The sequence below is a fragment of the Chenopodium album genome, chromosome 1, assembly GCF_948465745.1.
Source record: "Chenopodium album chromosome 1, dcCheAlbu1.1, whole genome shotgun sequence".
Classification (NCBI taxonomy): domain Eukaryota; kingdom Viridiplantae; phylum Streptophyta; class Magnoliopsida; order Caryophyllales; family Amaranthaceae; genus Chenopodium; species Chenopodium album.
Window position 1 is genome coordinate 18,004,497 of NC_137834.1, and position 22,953 is coordinate 18,027,449.

Sequence of the window (22,953 nt, forward strand, 5' to 3'; positions counted from 1 at the left end):
ATTTAATTTTTATAAATTTTGCTAATATGTAATCAAGAATATTTGCATTAGAAAGTTTACATTGATAAACGTGCTTAAATAAAATGTTTCATCTAATATAGTAATACGAAACGGGTAAAGTAATTATTAAGATCGAATTGGGTTGTATAATGAATGCAAGTGCGCCAATAGCACATTTGCATTTATTCGTTTTATCTTATCTATAATTTTTTTTTTTTTTTTGAAATAATTTTAGCTTTTATTTTACAATTTGTTAATTATATTTATTAGCACATCAATTACATGGGTAATATATATAGTGGCCTTAGTGGGTAGATAATTTTATTCCAAAGTGAACCTTTCTTAGGGGTGGTTCTTAAGGTCAATCTCTTTGTCAATTCGATTTGATTTATTTCCATAATGCAAAATATAATGTCAACTACTTAACGTTTTACGTAATTATCACCAAAGGGAGGCATGGGATGGTCGGTCAATTTTGCATCACCAAACCAAACTTGCCATCAAAGGAATGACTTCGGATTGAATTTTATAATTTGTTACGACTTTCTAAATATTACAAACAATTTTTTTTCTTCCTTTTGAAAGGCGCAAAAGAAATACTTCATTTCAGGTTTTTTTTTTTTTTTTTTTTTTTTTTTTTGGTTTCTCCCACTTGTCCTCCATAGTTAAATGAATGGAACTATGTTAGCAAAATGGGTGTAATTGGATGAGATATTTTATATTTACATACCCTAATACAAATTAAAAATTAAAAAAAAAACACACACACACAAACACAAACACAAACACATACATTACTCCCTTCGTGTGTTTAATAAGTGTTACACTTTGAAAGACACGTAATTTTAGGTAATAAAATTGATTTAAATAAAATAAGAGATAAATGGGATAGACATTTTAATTGACATGAATCATCTGAAAACTCCCACAAAATGAGAAAAATCCCAGGCATAGATGGAGAAAATTCTCTCATGAAAAGGAAGAAACGGAGAGGGTTTATTGGGAAAAAAATTGAAAACATATAAAGCAAACAAATCCTTTGTAATTATATATCCAAGATTCTTTAAAAAAAATATATATCTCCAAGAAAAAAGGAAAAACTGTTAGGAAGTAGTAGCTTAATCGGTCAATTTGTAAACAAACTTCTCTCTAAAAAGTTTTATTTAGCACTATATTTTTCATTTTCCAGCAACTAAATCCGACAAATGGGGCCCATTTGTTATTTTTCCTCCAAAAAAACATTATCATCCTTGTGTATATTAATCAACCTTCCCCTTCTTTGAAAAAACTCAATCCAAAATATCAAATATTTGAAAAAATCGCCAATTAAAGAAGGAAAAACGATTTGGTTTTCACAAAGATTGGTTTTGTGGGTTAAATTTTTGCAAAGAAAAGGAGGTTGGTTAATATATAAGAGGGTGAGAATGATTTTTTGGAAGAAAAATAACAAATGAGCCTCATTTGCTAGATGTAGTTGCCCAAAAATGAAAAAGAGTAGTGCTACCTAAACTTTATAAATTTAAGGGATAATTTTTTTTTTTATATATATATATAAAACTTTTTAGCGAGCAATTGTTCACAAATTGACCTGTTAAGCGAGTAGTTTTTAACAATTTTTCCTCCAAAAAATGAATTTGAACTTGTGAAGTGGGGAGTTTCGTTTCAGCTCAAAAGTAAGTGACCGTAATAAGTTAATAACCGTATGTTTATGAATTACAACTTTTACACGCGAATCAGATCCTCTACATTACATAGTTATACAATATTTTTTAAGACTTATTCTATGAGTAAAAATTAATAACAGAAAAATACAGTGTAAAATCAATTCAAACATCAAAATTGTAAGCTTCCTTTGATATGGCCAGGTTGGCGCCTCGTGATTCAGCAATAGTTAACAATCTATTGGGTAATTGATACACATAATACAGCAACTAGTTAATTGACATCGAATGTGACCTGCGACAGGCATGAATAGTGAACCTTTTAAGTACATGGTTGTTAGGGACAAAACAGGATAAATGGAAAAGGCAAAGAAGGCAATGTATTCATTTATTTAGAATTTTAGATTTAACGAGGGAAGTAACCTGTGGGCTGTGGCTGTTATTGAATGTCAGAAAAAAAGAAAAAAAGAAAAAAAAAAGCAGCAGGAATTGCATGAAGGATAGTATTCACTTGGACACCAGAAATATGAAACAAAGCATTGCCTTTCATTTCAGGGCAACTATAAAAGGAAAACCCAGCAGACTAATTCACAACTTGTGTCCATGTTCATATTATTTACTTTGCATCAGAAGTGTCATTGAAAACGACCTAAAAATAATCACATAGCTGAACATGGGTGCATGCGTGCGAGAGAGAGATCAGGATAGAATAAAAGTGGTGGTAAAACAAAGTGTATTACCTTTTAACATATCAGTTGAAGATTCAAGAGTGGTATGCATTGACACGAATCCATTTTGTGGCTGACCACTTATTCCCTTTAATTACAGGGCAACCACCTGAAACAAAGATGGACAAAGCAGATCATAAGGTAGAGCTGCAAGAGGAGTATGCAGAGAGGGGTTTTGTGTAGCAAAAAAATAACCAACCATGCAAACTTAAGGGATCCAGAGAGGCATCAGGCTTCATGCTCCAAAACAGCAAAGCATCACCCCTATTTGGTTTGACCGAAAGACCTTCTTTACCACATTTAGATAACTCATTCCAATAAGGTACAGCACTGATGTTTCCTTTTGCAGAGGGAAATACTGTCTCACCCCCTTCTTCAACATCAGAGCTACAAAGTGTAGCAGAATTTAATTCACAAGTTAATCATTAATATTAAAGAGACTGATAAAGACATCATTTTACATAAATTGTGAGAGATCTTGAGATGAGACATGAACACAAAAAGGAGAATGATAAAAAAAAAAAAAAAAAAAAAATCGAGAGGAAGAACTTACAGATACATGAGAACAGTAGCTATTCGTTGACCTCCATTGGCAGTGCTGTAGTCTTCCAAAAAGTAGTCAAAGTGAGGCTCGTACCTTTGCCCCACTTCGTAGTGAAGAACTTGAAGACCTTCACCGTGATCTGTGGATAACACAATCAGACATTAAAGGTTACTAGTCTAGATTGCAAATGACAGTCAGAAGCTAAATGTATGAATCATAAAATTTAAACAAAATATGTGGATCATCTAGGCATTGCCAGAATATTCTCAAGTACAAAGTATTTCTTTCAGAGTGTCATAGGCTCATAGTTTAACCCCTATATATCATACCAAATTTATCACTAAGGGAACATGACATTGACCAATGACAGTATCAATATCACTTCTATATGTGTTACATTCAAGATAAGTAAGAAACAACAGAAAACTAATATGTATCAAAGCACAAAAAGCACTGACATAGAAATTGTAGCTCCATAGATCAAGAAAGTTTTTAGCTATGTGCTAAGCAGCCATCCCACCCCCTGTTCCAAACTCTTGATTTGGTACTCATTGGGCTAGTATGGCCTTTTCAAGAGAAAATCCCATTAGAATTTGACTAACAGTGGTCCTCTTGAATGCTTATGAGCCATTGAGCCTCAAATATAGTCCAGCTGTGATGGACAAGGTTCTTGACTACAACACAACATTTTTTTTATGGAATCATTCAGGATCACTTATGGAGACAATACAGGCTACTGCTACAATAAACAATACATGGCTATCAACTAGCCCAGCTTCTTTTTCTTTTCAAATCCAGGTCTCCAAAAGATGTTATAGGGAGAAATTATATATAGAATATCATATGAAAGAAGTTTAATTTGTATGCATTTTAATTACTTGCTTAGAATTTATTCTTCATAAAATTGGAATGTATTAACTTAGGCTAGTTAGCTCCTGTTCCAGTTAGAATAAGATGTCAAGGAGAAAGAACTGTCTAAGTTTCTGAGTTTGTGTGCGAGCAAGTTTGCATAAAACTAACCCCTCCCTTCTGGTCGTAAAAGCAAAGAGTTGCCAAATACGAGGTAGAAAATAGTTTCTTAGTCACTCACTTTGCAACTTGTGAGTGGGTAAGTTTGCGACCAGCTAATGACTCCCCCCACTCTTCATTTTCCCCTACTCACATATCGGATTCTCTTCCTAGTCGCTACTAGAAGATGATCGCAATATTTTTATATTAACAATCAAACAAGCAAAGCTCAAAGGATTCATTCCCAAAACATATCACACACCAAAAACTATATTGGTAATTTGGTATGCACCCATAATTATCGGGTGAAAAACCATATAAAGATAAGATAGAAAACGTATAATCATAATCCTAAGAAAAGATAGAATAGGAATCCTAATTCATCTCCTAGTCATTTTTGTAATCAACTAATAATTCTATCTTAACATAAGTAAATTAAACAAATAAATATCTTAATAACTAAAACCCTAAAAGCCTAAAAATAGGAAAACCCAAGTGAAAGGTAAAACCCATAGGCCAAAATTCTAGTAATTAATAGTAACTAAAGAATAGTGTAGGTTTTTTATTTTAAAAATAAAAAAAAATTAAAATAAAAAAAAAAATAAAAAACTCCATGAGTCTTCAAGATTTGCAAGATAATCGTAAAATTCTTTACAAATAATTCACAATTGAATATTCCAAGAATCTTCAAGAAACCCATATTGAATTGCTCCCGCATCAGTACTGATTAGTCCCACATCTTTATTTCTCTCAAGGTGAGGTCTCCAAAAGACATTGTCTGGAGCTATATAACTTTAACCTTTGAATTGCTTGCTAAGAATCCATTTCTCATTGCAATTGGACTATATTACGCTGTCTACTTTCTTTGGCTTTGGCTCTAGAAAGCATAAGATTTGTTAAACTGAAAGTTGAGTTCTTAATCATTGATTGGTGATCAGAGAAGTTTGCACAAATTTGTCACACATAAGTATCTAACACATCCCTTCCTCCACTGCTCCGCCCACTCAAAAAATGACATGGTTCATAAAATTAAAGTATTGGCCAGTGGACAAGCCATAAGGAAATAGTTTAGGTCTCTAGGAAGTTAGCTATCCTGAAAATTATCATTGTTTTGTGTTCATTGAGTATAAACTAGCTTAACATCCATCATCCTAAATCATTTGATGCCTTGCAAAATGATGAAAAAGAAGCTACATAACTTGCTAAAAAAAAGCAAATACAATAAGAAAATTCATATTCAAAAATCTAACTACAATGTAATTCATCATAGTTTGCAGCTAGCAAAGTCAAAATAAAGAGCTGATGGGGTATTGTAAAAAAAATAAAAATAAATTAAAAAATATCATAACAGTAGATTTAGAAAGCTTTTGCTATTATGTATGCCCTGGATCAGCAGATATATTCTCAAAAAGCAACCCATTCTTTTACAGACCAAAACCATGCATGCTTCATTTGCGCATGTTCAGTTGAAAAATTGGCATTCATTTAATATATATTATTGACTAGGATAACTAATCAAGACACATAATGCTGTAATAGTTGGCTCTCGATTGCCACAAATAGTAGATTTTCTATACCTTTTTACAAAAACAGCGGTAGATAGGGAAGGATATGGTAGACAAAAGTGGGAAATGTCTTCCTCACATATGCAAAAGGAATAAAAGTGGAGGATTGGTAAACTTATGTACAGAACGAACACAGACAATCAAGCACAATTCTGTGATATGGTATGGACTATTACATGGATTACACCAAACCTAGAAGCACGAAGGTTGAAGCTGTTGCACTTAGACTAGTTTAGACTCATTTAAAAAGTAAAAGATCTAAAGTTGAAGCTGTTGCACTTAGACTAGTTTAGACTCATTTAATACACCAACAGTAATGACATGAGTCTCAAAAAAAGTACATGCAATTGCAATATACAGTAGGGTCAAGTGGTTAACAGGTTCTTGGCAAGCTTCCTAAAGTTCCCTCAATCCATAAATAAGGGAACCAAGGTGGCTAAGGAGATTTAGAGTAATCAGTAAAATCAAAGGCCAAATGTTGCTCATCACTAGTAGATATCTACCCTGTCCAGGATGCTTCAAAAAGAAAGCAACTAAGCTTAGTATCTTCAACTGTTAGTCAACCTATGAGAACTGTTACTTTCATGCCATAGGTCCCAGCTTACTTTCAAGTTTCAACAAGTAGATTCTTACAAAAATAAGGATTTTGAATTCTGATAATGAGGGATACATTATCCCATATTCTAATAAAATATAGGGCACGGGATGGGAAAGGAATGGAGGGATCCATTTTCTTTTCCCTTTTAATAAACTACATCCCTCCCTTGTTGGAGAGCTTTGGAAGGAAACTGAAGGTCGTTCTTTCCCTTCTCTCGCCTTCCTTTCTTTTCCTTCTTATTCCTTCCCCTCCCATTTCAAACAAGATAGAAACTTAACGATTCAAATTCCAATCCCCCAGTCCCGAAACGGATAAGAAAGTTAAATTAAAATACTTTCTCCGTTTCAATGAAATTGCAACACTCACATTTCACGCTTTCAAATGCACAAATTGAGGCAATTCTAAAAAGACCCCACATGACTGTAGTGTTCTTTAACCATAAATCGTAAAAGTTAGGTAAAGCAAAGTATGTGAATAGTGCATAGGTCAAAGTAGTGTCACAAATTCATAAATCGAGGTGAATCTAAAACGATCCCCCATTACTATTTCCTTAATTATAAATCATAAAGTAAGCCAAAGAAAAGTATTTGAATAGTGCATGAGTCAAGACGTTAATGCTATGTTTGGATAACAAATTAGAAGGGAAATGGAAGGGAGGGAATAGGAGGAAGGGGAAGGAAGGGAAAGTGGAGGAAATGATGAGCTCCATTTTCCCTTCAAATCTCTCCAATTTTGAAGGGATGGTCTTTATTAAAGGAGGATGGAAAATGGATCCCTCCCTCCCCCTCTCCTTCCCTCCCCCAACATATTATCCAAACAAGGAAGTTTGTCTCCCTCCCTTTCCCTTCCCTTCCTTTCCTTCCATTTTTTGTTATCCAAACATAGCCTAAGTAGTGTTGAAATTTTAATGAAGCACAGGAAGTGTAATATAAGCTTCAAAAAGGAGCCTTAGAAGAGTTACTTAATTTGCCAATACGAGGTTGGGTACAGGTAGACAATTCACACTACCTAATTTGTTTAATTAGACCAAAAATTAAAAATGTACCACTTTCCTTATAATGTATTGTATTTTGGTTCATGGTCGCAGGGGATTAGCATATTAAGCAACTATGGTTCTTATCAAACAATTACACCAAAATTTCTAAGTTTCATACCTACTGGAAGAAAAGTGAAATCTGCAATTCTCTGCTCTATGGTCCTGATGATCTTATCCCGACCTCTAGCAAGGAATGTTCCTGAACTAGTACGCACCCTATAAGAGAAGAAAATCAAAAAATCTAATAAGTAGACAGCAACTTAAAAAAGGAAAACACTATGAGATAGGCATCATAAAATGGCGGCAAGTTGAGACTGGAGAATGGAGAGGGAATAAAGAAATTTGTGCCTGCTGTCTTTACTCTTGCCGGTTTGCTCATCAACAACTTGTGACTTTTCCATGCGAGGTGAGGCAAGTTTGATAAGGTACTCACATTCTTCCTTAGACTGCCAAGGACCAAAGTTTTGATTAAGCTTTCAATTTCGTTTTAATAATCAAAGAATTCAATCTATTAGACTGTGAAAATAAGAAAGTTCAGTATGCATTCAATTCCTTCCATGAATGCAACTTGACAAAGGCCACAAAGCACCAAATGTTCCTTCCAATGATGCATTATAATGTAGTGAAACAAGGTGCATTATGTCTCAACCAATAGTTAATCCATAATTTTAAATTAAGCTTCGAATAAAACCAACACAAGGAACAACCTTGGATGTAAAACTTAAATAATTCTCCACATCAATTCTCGATGATAGAAACTCCATCGATCCAGCTTACAAAACACATTTTCCACACATTCAAAACCCTTCAGTAACCAGCAAACAGACATTGATATAATTCAATCATAGCTCATGTAAGAAATGCAAATCGCAGGATATATTTATATTACAATAACAAAAACATAACAAATCAATAACATAACTTGTACTCGTATATATTAACCATCATAACTTTTGCTCAATTCTAAAGAAAACGGGAAAAAAAAAAGTCAACTTTAACTGGAAATGAAGTAAATAATTTTGAACACATACCAAGAAATTATGATAAACAAAAGCTCTAGGCTCCCAAGATAGTAATTCAACCCATTGCTGATCTCTTTCTTTGCTCACATGATCAACCCTGCCAACAACATAAAATCAATTAAACAAAAATCAAAGTAAAATCCAAAACCCAAAAACTCCAAATTTATCTCTTCGATTATCAATTTCAAAACAAGTCTATAAGTAGTTGTTGGATAATCAGTCGCAAAATCTAAATACATTTGGAGTGTTTATCAAAGAGTATAATTCAGCTGCCCTTGAAAAATTCGATCACATTGAATTAGCAATAACAATTGGAATTTCAATTCAAAATTCAAACATTGATGAAATCAAAACCTGTGAACAGCATTATGAACGATGGAATTGAGATCATTAACTTGATGGGAAGCGGAAGGATTAATGCTGGGAATGGAGACGATTCCAAGAACAAGAAGGATAAGAACGAGGACAGAGAACAAAAGAAGCAATGCGAATATGAGCGTTGACGATGGCGTTGACGATTTCCGAAGTAGAGGACGACCGTATTTCGGTTTCGCCATTGTTGAAAGCTTGGAGGTTTATGGATTTGCAGAAACCCTAAGTTGATTGCATGAAGAAGAAGATGGAAGATCTGAGGTGATTTAGAGTTTGCAGGGAGAAGAAGAGTGAAGTTTGGGGAAGAGAGATAGAGCTTTAAATTTTATTCAACGAAGGAACTGAATTTTTTGCATTCAATTAATCAAATTCTATATTTCGAGAAATTGACGTTAAATGGTACAGTACTCTCTGTCTGCTTTCCATTATCCTTTACTGGAGTACTGTACAAGTATTATTTTGTATTTTTTGCCCGACTTGAAGAAATTATCCAAATGTAATTACACAGTCTTTACCAAATTGACATAATCATATCATATCATATCATATATAACTTCACTAATATATAAAGCTAAACTTTTAGCCAGGTCACGACGTTGCGACACGTGGCGTTCTAACTTTTCGCCAAGTGTCGCGCTACGTTGTAGCGATTTAAATAGATTTCATAAAAATTAAAAAAAAAAATAAAAAAAATAAAAAAAAATTAGGATAAAATTTTAAGTTTAGAATTTTATTTTCGATAAAAGACCAATATTTCATATATACAAATGGAATTATAATTTTATTCAAAAAAAATTATTAGATTATATTTCTCAAAAATTATCATATAAATTTAATTTTTTTATGTCATAATATTTTTTTTGAAGCAAAAGAATTAGTTTAAAGTGTAAAACATGTATTTATAATATATACTAATCTGTTAAAATAATATACTTTATAACTAATAGAATTTTAATACTACATAGACCTGTCAATTAGGGTTGAGTCATGAGTCATCTCGGGTTGGGTTACTTTAGGTTACGAGTCAAGAAATGTTCAACCCTTGCCCAAAGTTTTGGGTTCTGGTCAACCCAACGGGCTTTGAACATTTAAATTATTTAAATTATTATTTGTTTATTTTTTTTAATGTATTAAATCGAACATTTCCATAAATATTAGTATTAGTCATTACATGCCTACTAGATAGCAAATCGTCACAAAAGCACATCAATAAACTAATTTAGTATCAATGGTATATTTTAAAATTTGACATAGATTAAAAAATTATCTTTAAATTCAATAAACAACCCGGGCATCGCACGGGCACAAAACTAGTATAAAATATATTCATGAACCTCAACCATGCTTAGTTTTTTGGTTGAGTTGGTTTTCTTACACAAACACACAACTCTATATCCAGGGGCGAAGCCAGGGGGCGTTGGTAGGGCTGGCAAACAGGTCGGGTCGGGTCGGGTTCAGGTCGACCTGTTTACATAAACAGGTCAGGACCCCCCAACCTGAACTCGACCTGTTTACTTAAACAGGTCAAATAAATCAACCTGAACCCGACCTGGTTTTAAACGGGTCGACCTGAACCCGACCCGTCTAAACCTTTTTTTTTTTAAATACCCTTGTAATTTGTTTAACATGTATTTATAATGTATCATTCAACTAACATAAAATACAAATTCAAAGCAAACATAAATCCATTATAATTCCATTATAGTTCATACAATCCTACAACAATAAAATTAAATATGATAAATTGGTTGGGTATTATCAAATAAATAATAAATAATTAGGCAATAAAATCAAAACATGTGCTGCTGCGTTTGGCATAATTCAGTATCTTCATCTTCTTATTCGGATTCGCATGTTCAATGGGTTCAGGAGGAATGAGGCTGTCAAGTATCTGTTGATTAAGAATAAATTAAATAAATAATTAAGACAATTGTAGAGAGAAATCACAAAAAATGCAAAAAATTAGCTAACAACATTCACACCATTCCAAGTTTCCAACTCATGATGAAAAAATCAACTCATAAACAAGCTGAAATATTCTCAAAAAATCATAAAAAAAATCAAAGCAAATCGCATAAATAGATGATAAAAAATCAAATAAAATCGCATAATCAAAGTGATGAAAAATATCATAAACAAATAAACCCATAAACAAACAAACTTCAATCAGATTAAAACAAGTAAATTATTGAAATAGAAGAAACAAACGCATAATAACATGTAAATTATTGAAATTGACGAAAAAAAACGTATCAAAACACAAAAAAAATTAAGTAAAAAGAATAAAATTAACAAGTAAATTACCTTGGGAATGTTGAGATGAATATTCAGCAAGCTTCAATCAACAATTTTAATGGAAAAGAATTAAAAACAAGAGGGTAAAGAGAGAGAACTAGAGAAGGGAGAGGAGAGAGAAAGAGAATGAGTAAATACTGAATGAAAATGAAAGAGTAGCGGCGTGAGGTATGAATTTTTTTTAGGGTTTTTCATTAGATAGTTTGGGCTTAATTGGCCCATATTTAAAAATTAGGTTGTAAAAATAAGGTGGTAAACAGGTTTAGGCGGGTTGGGTTCGGGTTGACCCTACCTGAAACCGACCCAATTAATTAAATGGGTTTAGGCGGGTTGGTTTCAGGTTGGGATTTCCAACCTGAACCCGACCTGTTTAACTTCAGGTCGGGTTCGGGTTGACCCAATTGCATAAACGGGTTGAAATTCTATCTCAAAACCCATTTATTTCGGGACGGGTTGTCGGGTCGGGTCAGCTTTTGCCATCCCTAGGCGTTGGCGGGGTCTTGGCCTCCCCTTAGCTCAAGATATTAATTAAATTTGCTCTTAATTGTCATTAATTTTGGTGTATTATCTTCGTTAATTTTTACTAGCAACTAAATAATATTTTATGTTTTGCAAATAATACTCTTTGACCTTTATTGCAAAAAAAAATTACCACAAGTATTTTTTTTTTTTTTTTTTTTTTTTGAAAAGTAATATATAATATCACCTAGAATCTTTAATAAACATGTGCGGTAATTGGTGATTAAATTGCTTTGATATTTGTGTGAAACAATTAAAATCAGTTGATATATTTTATGTACACCTGGCATGAATTATGTAGCTTCACGCTTAATCGTTAAAGGAGATCGAAAGCTCACAAGTAGGGGAAATCTCGCATTTTATTGAGAAATCAATAAGGGATGGAAAGATCATTTACCCTTCAGGAATAACCATACCTTGAATTTTCTCCATTTTTGCATATATATATATGTGCGCTAAAATTTGTAATATATTTAAATAAAATTCCTGATATCAAAAGATAATGTTTTATATTTAATTAATTTAAACGGGAAATCTCATTCGCCATTTTTGCTTACGTGTCATTTAAATTATTTAATTCTAAAATAAGTTAATAATCTCGTATTTAATTGGATACCACTAAAAATTATTATCCTACTTGGCGCGCTGAAAAAATCTTACATGGCTCTCAAAAAACTCAGAAAAAAAACTCCCCTTTATATATATTAGATTCAACCGCAAAGCCGGAGGTATGAAGGTGGGTAAGATTGTAGGAAGAAGATGGAGATGGTGGTTGATTTCCAATTGTGGATCAAAGGAGGAAGAAAATGAAGGAAGAAGGTGGTCAGATCCGGTGGTGGTTTTCAAGAATATGAAGGAGATAGTGGTCGGTTTTGATGGTGATCGCAAGAAGAAGGATGGTGATTTACAAAAATGTCCTCTGCTTTTTTTTATTATTGAAGTTACAATTTAAACCCTATAAGTTTATCAAGGTGATTAACCAGTCTTAGGCCCTGTTCTTTTGAGCTTCTGGGCAGAGCAGGTTAAATTTCAGCAGAGCAGAGCCGAGCCGAGCAGAACATAGCAGATTTCAACATTATTATTATTATTATTATTATTATTATTATTATTATTATTATTATTATTATTATTATTATTATTATTATTATTATTATATATTAATGTTATTATTATTAATGTTGTTGTTATTATTATTATTACTACTATTATTATTACTATTATTATTAATACTATTATTAATGTTATTATTATTAATGTTGTTGTCATTATTATTATTATTATTATTATTATTATTATTATTATTAATCAATAATTATATACTAAAAGACACACCAGCAATGACACGTGTCATTTTCTGGTGTGTCCCTTAGTTTTTATTTTTATTTTTTTATTTTTTTTAAAAACAAATCTTAAATAAAAATAAATTATTATAAATTATACATAAATAAAAGATTTCATGTATTCTTGACAACTATATAAACTTATGTAAAAGGGAAAAAAAATTCAAACTTAGCTTCAACATAATTTTGTCAATCATAGTGTCATGTACTTCAATAATTGCATTTATTTTTTATTTAATATCTTTATAAATGATGTTGTATATTTAGAAGCTTCAAGAAAGTGACTAGAATATTAAAAATTACTTAAAATAAAATATTTGATAAATCCTTCCACAAATATATTAACAACTACAGAGTATAAGTTTTAGGGGGAAAAAACGGATTCTTAACATGTGACATATTGAGTGTAATGTACTTTTTTTTTTACAACGCCAATTTACTTTCTAAGAAAATTAAAATAGAAATATATTTACGGGTTAAATACATAGTATATAGCTTTAAGAAATTCATTTGGTTAATAAGCAAAAAAAAATGATACTAATATGTTGGTTAAATATACAAATATTATAGATCGGGTATTGTCAAATGTGTATATTAAAATACGTATCTGGCTAATATTTTAGACAAATTCATTATAGTATTTTTTTTTTGTTTTTGTTATCAAATGTATGTTTTTTTAATTAAATGTTATTTTCATTCAATAATAATTATTTAAAATTACCGTGCATGACATGGGACCTAATCTAGTACTATTATATATAAATGTTATTATTATTATTAATGTTGTTGTTATTATTATTACTATTATTATTTATACTATTATTAATGTTATTATTATTAATGATTTTATTATTATTATTATTATTATTATTATTATTATTATTATTATTATTATTATTATTATTATTATTATTATTATTATTATTATTATTATTATTATTATTATTATTATTATTATTATTATTATTACTATTACTATTACTATTACTATTACTATTACTATTATTAAGTGCATATACCATTGATTTAGGTGAGTGAAAACATAAATATATGTATACCATATTTAACATATGTTAATAGTAGAAAGATAAAAGACAACGGTTTACTTATATTTATTTCACAAAAAATTTAAAATAAAATGATTTAATGAGTAATAATGATTTTACTTATAAATTTGTCTTAATCATATATTTTTAACCCTAAAAATAATAATGATATACAAATTACTACTTGAAAACACACTCTTTTATTTAATTCTTAAATTGTATGGAAAGATTTGAAAAATAATTCAAATCAATGAAGTAACAATCAATACCCACATACATAAAATGTTTCTACGCATTGTGATTCTAATATCAAATGCTTATAAAAGAAATTGTTATTAATTGTTATTATTATTATTTATTTATTTGAAAGAATTGTTATAATTATTAGAAATTATTAATTAATAATATTATTAAATATTAATTCTTAATAGTTTGAATTATTAAATATTAATAATGATAATTATTATTATTATTATTAATTAATATTATGATTAATAAATATTAATTATTATTAATATTAATAATTATTAAAATTATTTTTAATATTAATAATTATTATAATTATTCAAAATAATATATTAATATATTATTATCATCAATACAATATTAATTATTATTATTTTCTTACTGAATATTAATTATTATTATTGCTATTATTAATTATTATTTGAAAATAGAGCAGAGCAGAACAAAGCAGAGCAGATTTGATTTTAGCAAAGCAAGGCTTAGCAGAGCAGAGCAGAGCAAAGCAAAGCAGCTTTGCTCTAAAGAACGGGGCCTTACTAGAGGTATTTTGGGGTAGCTTGTGGGATATATGGGATTGAAGAAAAAATAAAAAGGAAATGGCAATTGAAAGAAGCTCGAATTTGGCTTTAAGTGATATTGGATACAAATATTTCATAGGCAAGGTTTAACTTGGATGCTTACAAGTTACGACTATGTGTGAACTCACGGTCTCTCACTGATTAATGATATCCACCTTAGGATTAGGAAATGGAAGCCTAGCTAATATCATCTCAAAGGAAGCTTTAATTAATAATCTAAGAATTCTCAATCTGTCAATTGAGTATTTTGATAAAGACTTTTTAAAGAAAATTGGGGCAAAAAGCCAAATATTAGGAAAGTTCATCCTTAGGGAAGAAAAGTCAAATGCTCCTGCAGAGAGAGGGCAATTTACTAGGCAGAGTGTGGAGATTGACTTATCTAATTCTCTATTGTCTAAGTTTTGGTTGAATGGCAAAATATGGAGAATTCAGTATGATGTAATTAAAATGATACGATATAACTGTGGTAAGTTAAAGCATGTAAAGGATCAATGTGCATCAATCATGTCAGTGAGAAAAATGAATATTGATCAAACTAATGATCGCCTGAATAAGGTTGAAAATCCTTTGCCACCTAAAGTCTTAAACTTGAAGAACACAATAATTTGGCTCATGGATACCTGTTTAAAAACCTATTAAATGAAGAACTTCATAATCTGGAAATATGCAACAAGAAGAACAAGTGGTACGACACATGACATGTCCGAGCAATATTATGGTGCTAGTGCAACAGTCAATCATGGTACTTAGGAAGGTGGAGATGATATTAGCTCAAGATTTGCGACGCTTGCTAAGGAAGATGGTCAACATGATATTTTTCAAAAAGAGACTACATAGTAGTAAGGGATGTGGAAGGGCCTGCTACAGCTTCAAATTTCGAGCAGGATCTTTGAAGCAATGAATTGTAAGAAACATAATGATACAGCAGCATAGTGATTTATCACATGAAATTTGGCCGACCTACTTTGCTATCACCATTTAAACCATAATTTAAACCTAGATTGCAACCCTGTAATATGAATCAAAAAGATTTTCGACTTTTACCCCATGTCATTTAAATCAATCTCGCGTAGGCTCACCAAATTAAGGTATACATAAATTTAAGGGGTGGAGCAAATTTCTGAAAACAATCCCTCTCATTCTCAAAAAATTCCGAGCTGTATATTAGGGGAAGAAAAACCCAGTCATGTCCAAAAGAGCAAAAAAATCACTTAGAAGAAGCCACCTTCTTTGAGCTTCCTACTTTCTTATCTGAATCAGCAGCCTTTCGTTTGTCCTTCCTTTCCCGTTTCTTTAGAGAAGTCATATGAGCTTTCAAGATGGTAGCATATGAAGCTTGAAAACGCTGGTGTTCCTTGGGACCCACCTGAAAGAAAAATCAAAGTGAAAATCACCAGCAATATTCAAAAGTTAGGAAAAGTACCCTTTCAATCTTTCATATTAAATTGTACAATTGCAGATCTCATATAAGAACAGCTTCTTATATTAAATTGTACCCTTTCAATCTTTCATATTAAATTGTACAATTGCTCGATATAAAAATAACGTTATTATAGGCAGTAACAAAAAATTGAACTTAAATAAATTCACTATGTTTTCAATTCTGATGAGCAGATCTCTGCTAACACCCCATTGATCGCAGCTGAGAAAATTAACAAACATACTGTCGGTTTAAACTTACAAAAATCAAGACACCCAATATCAACTAAAAGCGATCCAGTAAGGTTTGATGATAGACAATACCCTCTTCTTACTATTTCTATCTATTCCTTTTTCTTTTAAACTGTTTGTAGTCTTTCTTTCATTTGTCTGGTTATACTTTTCCTTGATTGGGGTGGGGTGGGGTGGGGTGGGGTGGGAAGAGGAGGGCAGCGTCTGGTATTACAAAAACCAGGCAAGGACTTGCCTATAATATGGTGAGTTGTTGATAATTAACTAGTCTTGATGCAAAAGCAACACCAAAGAGGCCAGAACAATAGTTCAATGCCATAACTCATGCTGTATAAAGCCACAGATGAATTCAGAAGAAATGCACAACACGCATAGGTTACCATCATGTTACAGCAATATAGCAGAACAAGGGCCATTTGAATAAATTCCTAGCTTTTGGCATTCCCCTGTACCCACCTTCATCTAATTTAAGTTCTGCTTAACAAACAATGCTAATTGTTTACTTCAATTCCTTGAGATGTAAGAGGTATATAACAGATGCTCATTATGAAAACACAGTGCATGCCGGCAGGGAATATTCCATAATATATCCAATCACCACAACAAAGGCACACGTGTTTCGTTTACATTTCATGTAGTGCAGGCATCTAGCAACTAAGTCTGATGCATAAATACAGCACAAATGACTGCAAACCCACATAGCAAAGTGTAAATACTACAAGGACTACAAGATTTTGATTATTCAGAGAAACCAATAAGACCAAAAAGGGCAATAATCCAATAGAACTAAGCAAGAGATACAGGATCCATAACAAAATTAGCAAAATAGCCAAGTAAAGAAATGTAGCAAATATAATCAATTGAAGGGGACTAGGGATCATGAAGCAGTAGCATTAGTGCACCTTGAAACCAGCAATATTTCAGTGTTACACCATATGCCTTATCCTTCAAATCTACAAAGAAAATATATATCTTACTCCAGGATATTCAGAAGTTCATAAATCCTCATGCAACAGTTGAGGAAAAAGTGGCACAAATATCCAGGAGACGTACATCATCGGTGATCAACAACAATCAACAAGAAATTGAACCAAATAAGCTCCATGAAAACAGGCTCAATCACAACAGTCATGTCTGATACCTCACCAAACACTGATTTCTCACTACAACATACAGTATGCTCTACAAGTATCATCAGTGAGCTTGTGGGGGTTGTGAATAGCACATACAGGCCAAAACCTCTGAATATTAGCGAATTGGTGAGTCCAAAGGTTATGAGACCAAAGGGCACAAAATCTATAGCCACACATATTTGCAGACAAAATTGAATGAGGATGAAAGATTCCCGCACTTGACACTACTAACCAGAAACTCTTGGCAATGTAACCAACCTAAATTGTGAATGAAATAGCTCTTACATTTTTATACCTACATGTCTTATGCGATAAAGCCACAAATATATGTCTAGCCATTATAAATTGATAATTGTCTCCATAATAACCAGGCAACTTCTTTAGGGAACTGCTTCCCTACGAGGCTAAGGAGTACACCTTCTGCCATACAACCCTAGCTTAACCCATCAAGGTTTCCAGAGAGACGTTGAAGCACAGGCAAGACTTCCTCGCCTCATAAAGGAATCTTCTGCCTCTCCGACTGGCCCATCATAAAATAAGCTCAGTTGAAATCAAATACTTCATTTCAAAAAGCTGCTTAATCAGGTTTATGTCAATTTAGACCCCAGTATAAAGATGAAAAAACTTTTGATAAGATAGAATACTGAATGGATATCTATTGGAGCACTTCTTAAATGTACAAAGAATGTAAACCTCCATAACAGAAGCACCATCTTCTAAAGCACTGAAAAGGTTTCAAAATGTGATTTAAATAGGTGAAAATATTCTCATTAATTCAAGTGTCCTAAAAGGCAACATCCTCTACGATGTAATAAAAGTATACAACACACAAAATAGTAGACAGAATATTTACATGTGCCTTAACTAGTTGGCTTTGTGTCAGGGTCTAGGTCAGACTGCCCATATTGCCCCTTAGGTTATACTATTACAAGTTTTACAACAACACACCGGCTTTGTTCCTGCTGTGTCATACAGCTCCCGCGTGACTATTAAGAAAGTCATATAACCGTGCTAAACATGCCTTGATGATATTGTTGAAAGTATTGTTTGACCTTACTATTAATTATTGGCACCGAAAGTATGTAGTATACAAATAAAGAAAAAAAACATAATGAGGAATGAGTAGGAGAATGTTATTGTATTACATTATATATTAGTAAAATGATAATATAAGTTTTAAAAAGAGTAATGTTAAACTGATCATTAAAAGTTACCGATAACACATTGTTAATCTTACACTACAGCACAAAATGACATGTTAAAGCTTTACTCAAAGTATAACTTGCAGACATTTAGTCAAGGCAAAAGGTCAAGCTAAGTCAAGGAGGATAGCTCAATGCTACCTAGCACAAAACATTCAATAAGGAATCAAGAAAAATGAAAAAAGTGGTTTCTCTAGCAGGATATGGGGTATAGGGTATTGTAAAAGGCAGCTAAACTGATATAGGCAAATAGCAACCAAACATCAGTCAGAGTGAAAAGAAAAGGCATCACTGGTTACTAGTAATTTGTCTTTAAAAATGGTACTGAGGTATTGATACTAAACATATGAAAACTTTTTGGAAAACATAACACATTATCAAAATTAAATCCTTCAAAAACATCAAATCAACCAAAGGTATCAACCATGACATCATTAATTAAAGACAATATAAGCAAATAAAACAACATGGATGAAGCCATTCATCAAGACTCAATTGAGGACTGATCTACACTCTTCTTCTCAACAAAGCAAACATAACAAAAATTAAAATTTGATGGGCATGTTGGACCATGATTTTCTCGTTCTATCCTCCTTAGAAGTTATCAATTTATCAAACAAAATATCATTTCTTCACCATTCGAGAAGTGAAGGAGAACTTTGAAAACTCTCAAACTGCAAATTGCACTTCTCTATAAAAAACAAAAGGCCCTTATTTTCCTTTCCAAACAACACCCGTGAATAAACAGTGACTGTTATTGCTGATTGGTTAGGTAACCTGAGGGCAACAATAGGAAGTAGATAGCTAAATTATCAAATTTCTGAGAGTTACAAATGACATTAGCAACTTTGACAACTGATTGTCATCAGAGCATATATGGCACCAGATTAAAATGAGGTCAAAGCAATAAGTAAAGAGTCACTAGAGTTAAATGTTATTTGGAGAATATTACCAGCAAAAGAATTCCTTTGAAAGCCATCAGTTTTCTAAGGTGTTGTTGTCTAGGCAAAAACGCATTATATTAGCTTGAAGAAACGGGTGATCACAGTGATCACGAACTGCTGACAGCTAGTATCACTTGAATGCAATAAAAAAAAATCAACCTGCCAAAAGTTTTCCTAATTCTTATACTAAAATTGGAAACTCTTTTGTAGACCAAAATCAAATCCATGTCACTTAGCTATTTAAATCCAGCTTTTTTGTGAAGTTCCACCACCAACACACAGCTTAGCCTAACGGCCTAACCTACATATTCCAAAATACCTAGCTCCCTAATCCTACAATGGTTCCCAAATTACCACCAACACAAAAAGTCCCAATTCCAACAACAAACAGTTCATTCAAAATTCAAGTTCAAATTCAATAACACAATAACAACAGGAACTTACTGTGGTGGAGATTGTTTTCTTGCCATCGGTAGCGCGAATAAGGCATCGGTAATCAATGGCTTCTCCGGCAGTATTCATCTTATTCCTCTGCACCTTCGACTTCATAGATGCTATAATCAAACAATGCACCATTAAAATCAAACCAAATTACACTAAATTTTAAAACTTAGGAAGAAAAATGGAACATACATCGCTTAAGAGTAACCCAAACAGAACCCTTGTCAGTATTTCTTTCATACATTGCCGTCAATTCATTCAAAAACGAGTCCGAATTTAATGGCGCCTGAAAATATACAACATAATCCAATATTCAAACAAAGAAATTTTCACTATATTAACCTAAAATCGGAAATTGAGATTTCTGTATAATTATAATTCGATGATTTCTAGATCATGATGAAATTGAAGCGAGAGAAAAATTGTTCGGAGGAGAGAGAAATTTACCTTGACGGAGGATGAAGAAGAGGAGGGAGCTGCGGCGGAGGAGGCGCGATTGCGAGGTTGCGCCGGCGGCATCGCGGCGGCGCTGCGGCGGAGATGTGAATAGTACGATTGACTGAGACTGATGGAAGACCGGAGGAGAGAGAAAAAACGCAAAAAGGAATGATAGTTTCCTTCGATTGACTTGGGTTGGAATATTTAAATGGTTGTTTACTTCTTATTCACGTGACTTTTTTTTTTTTTTTTTTTTTACTTTTTAATGTAAACGTCGCCCTCGAATCTCTAACTAATGCCCGCAAAATAAACTAAAATTACAAATTTACCCTTTTTTATCAAAAAAAATTCCCCCTCAATTTACCGCCTCTTCATACTACTATACCCACCACCACCACCACCTCCTCCTCTTTTAACCACCAACTCTTACCTCCGGTTTTATGATCTACAATGACAAGTAAGGACAAAGGAAAGTCGATCGCCGACGGAGAAAATGTTTATTTTTTTATTTTTTTTGAATTTGCGGCAAACGCCTAGATTTTTCGTATGTCCTAGGCTCAAACGCCTAGTTCTTGTGAACAACCGTGTGGTTGTATGAAAAATCTGGGCGTTTGAGGTGAAACGCCTAGTTTTTTAGAATACCCTAGGCTGAAACGCCTAGTTTTTTCGAATAGCCTAGGATGTTTCGAAAAAACTAGGCGTTTCAGCCTAGGGTATTCTAAAAAACTAGGTGTTTCCTGGGTTTTGAATATTTTTAAAAAATTTATCGCGACGTACCGATTTCATACGGTTTGACGAGCCTTCTACAAGCGTCTAAGGTTGTGTTTCTTGTATTTCGTCGTTGTTCATAAGATCTAACGAAATTGATTTTGCAAAATTTTAAAAATTAGTTTGATTTTGAAACTCACGGTGGTTTGGGTGGTTGTTCGATGAGCGTTGGTGGCCGATGATCACTAGAGAGAACGGTAAAAAATTTTGTGTATAGTAAAAGTGTGAAATTGAGGTAAAATTAATTATTTTTTATAATCATTATTATAAGGATAAATACGTAATTTTATTTTATTTTGCGGGCGTTAGTTAGATATTTGAGGGCAATATTTAACAACCCCCGGAATTTAAAGTAATCAAGGTAGTATTATCATTTTATCTGCCATTAATTCAACTCCCAAGGTTTGAATGGTAGATAACTTCAAAAAAAAAAGAAAAAAAAAAAAAGGTTTGAATGGTAGATAAGATTATAATATTACTTTTTTTTTTTTTTTGAAAGAAAAGATGATAATATTACCTTGATTACTACTGTATCTTTGTTTGTTTTTTTTTTTTCCCTACTTTATTTATATAAAATATTTCTACTTGTATAAGAGTACTTTGTAATATATATATATATATATATATATATATATATATATATAATCTCGCCTCCCCTCTTCTAAAACTCTCGTCTCCTCTCTTCTCTCCTCCTCTTCTTTAGGGTTTCTCCAAAATCTTGGTCGTTTAGGCCGGAAATAGTCTAATTTCTTCGAAAATTAGACTATTTCGACCTTTTTCCTTAAATTTTCTTTAGTTTTGCAATTTAAATTTCAATAAATCTACACGAGTAAGTGTAGATACGACCGTTTCCCTATGGTGGAGTCGTTAGTTTTTGTTAGTTTAGTTGTTTGTTTATGTTTAACGTTTGTTTGTGTGTTAGGGTTTATCAACAAGGTAATCATCTTTTGCCCTATTGTCAGTTCTTTGGTAAGGGTTTGTTCGGGATCGCAACGGCTGTTAAGTTTTCAAATACATTCAAGCGAATCAGATGAAAATCATCCTTACGGCTACAACGAATCGTTAGACCGCCTCTCCGAAAAGGCTGTATATTCCAGCGATGTGTGCGAGAGATGTTCCACAGTGCAAGATTTTTTCAACGATCGTAGCTTTGATGAAGAAAACCCTCATTTGATTCAATTTTATGTATTTGTTAATGTATAGATGTCGGATGGCTTTTTATTAATGAATTGATTTGTTTCAAATATATATATATATATATATATATATATATATATATATATATATATATATATATATATATGGGTATATCTAGATTTAAATAAATGCATTGAAATAGGTTTTTCATAATTCTAATGAACTATTATGCATTGTGCCATTAAGGTAGGATTTAATTAAATAAGGCTCGGGTAGGGGCGCTTTGTTAAGTGAAATGAACTATTAAGTAAGCTCATATACATGTGAATGAGTAAAATTTTGTTGAAGATATGCTTTCGTACAACCATAACTACAAAAATTACTCATTTGCAGTAAAATATACATATTAAAATTTAATTAAAACGTTTGCAAAAACCTTTGTATACGCACGATTTATAAACTTTTACAAAAATTGGTTATTGTAAACCCGTAGTATAGTTGTTTTTAAAGCTTGCAAATATTTGCTCAAAGTTTTAAATTCAATACAGATAAGTTATATAGTAAATCTTCTATGGAGTACCACTCTTTTGCTTTCAGATAATTAAACTTCTAAACTATCTTTATTCAAACACACAGATAACATACTTGTTTTATTTCTATG

At 32.1% G+C, this 22,953-nt stretch overlaps 2 protein-coding genes and 1 long non-coding RNA gene across 3 annotated transcripts; all 3 read right to left on the bottom strand.

Moving 5' to 3' along the window:
- Window positions 1-1,657: 1,657 nt before the first annotated feature.
- LOC145569468 (putative prolyl 4-hydroxylase 10) lies at window positions 1,658-8,944 on the bottom strand. The gene is made up of 8 exons (XM_081628842.1): window positions 8,517-8,944; window positions 8,172-8,259; window positions 7,489-7,586; window positions 7,259-7,356; window positions 2,943-3,072; window positions 2,589-2,776; window positions 2,402-2,498; window positions 1,658-1,956 (listed from the first exon to the last, which is right to left on the bottom strand). Exons 1-7 carry the CDS (start codon window positions 8,717-8,719, stop codon window positions 2,425-2,427), a joined length of 879 nt encoding a protein of 292 aa, XP_081484968.1. The 5' UTR covers window positions 8,720-8,944; the 3' UTR covers window positions 1,658-1,956; window positions 2,402-2,424.
- A 1,257-nt stretch (window positions 8,945-10,201) lies between these two features.
- LOC145569595 (uncharacterized) lies at window positions 10,202-11,004 on the bottom strand. Its single transcript, XR_014096220.1, has 2 exons — window positions 10,839-11,004; window positions 10,202-10,425 (listed from the first exon to the last, which is right to left on the bottom strand). It is a non-coding gene; the product is annotated as an uncharacterized LOC145569595 (long non-coding RNA).
- A 4,569-nt stretch (window positions 11,005-15,573) lies between these two features.
- Window positions 15,574-20,580, bottom strand: LOC145569701 (signal recognition particle 14 kDa protein-like). Its single transcript, XM_081628873.1, has 4 exons — window positions 20,397-20,580; window positions 20,142-20,235; window positions 19,953-20,062; window positions 15,574-15,924 (listed from the first exon to the last, which is right to left on the bottom strand). The coding sequence occupies exons 1-4, from the start codon at window positions 20,466-20,468 to the stop codon at window positions 15,766-15,768; spliced, it is 435 nt and encodes a 144-aa protein (XP_081484999.1). The 5' UTR covers window positions 20,469-20,580; the 3' UTR covers window positions 15,574-15,765.
- Between the last annotated feature and the right edge of the window lie 2,373 nt (window positions 20,581-22,953).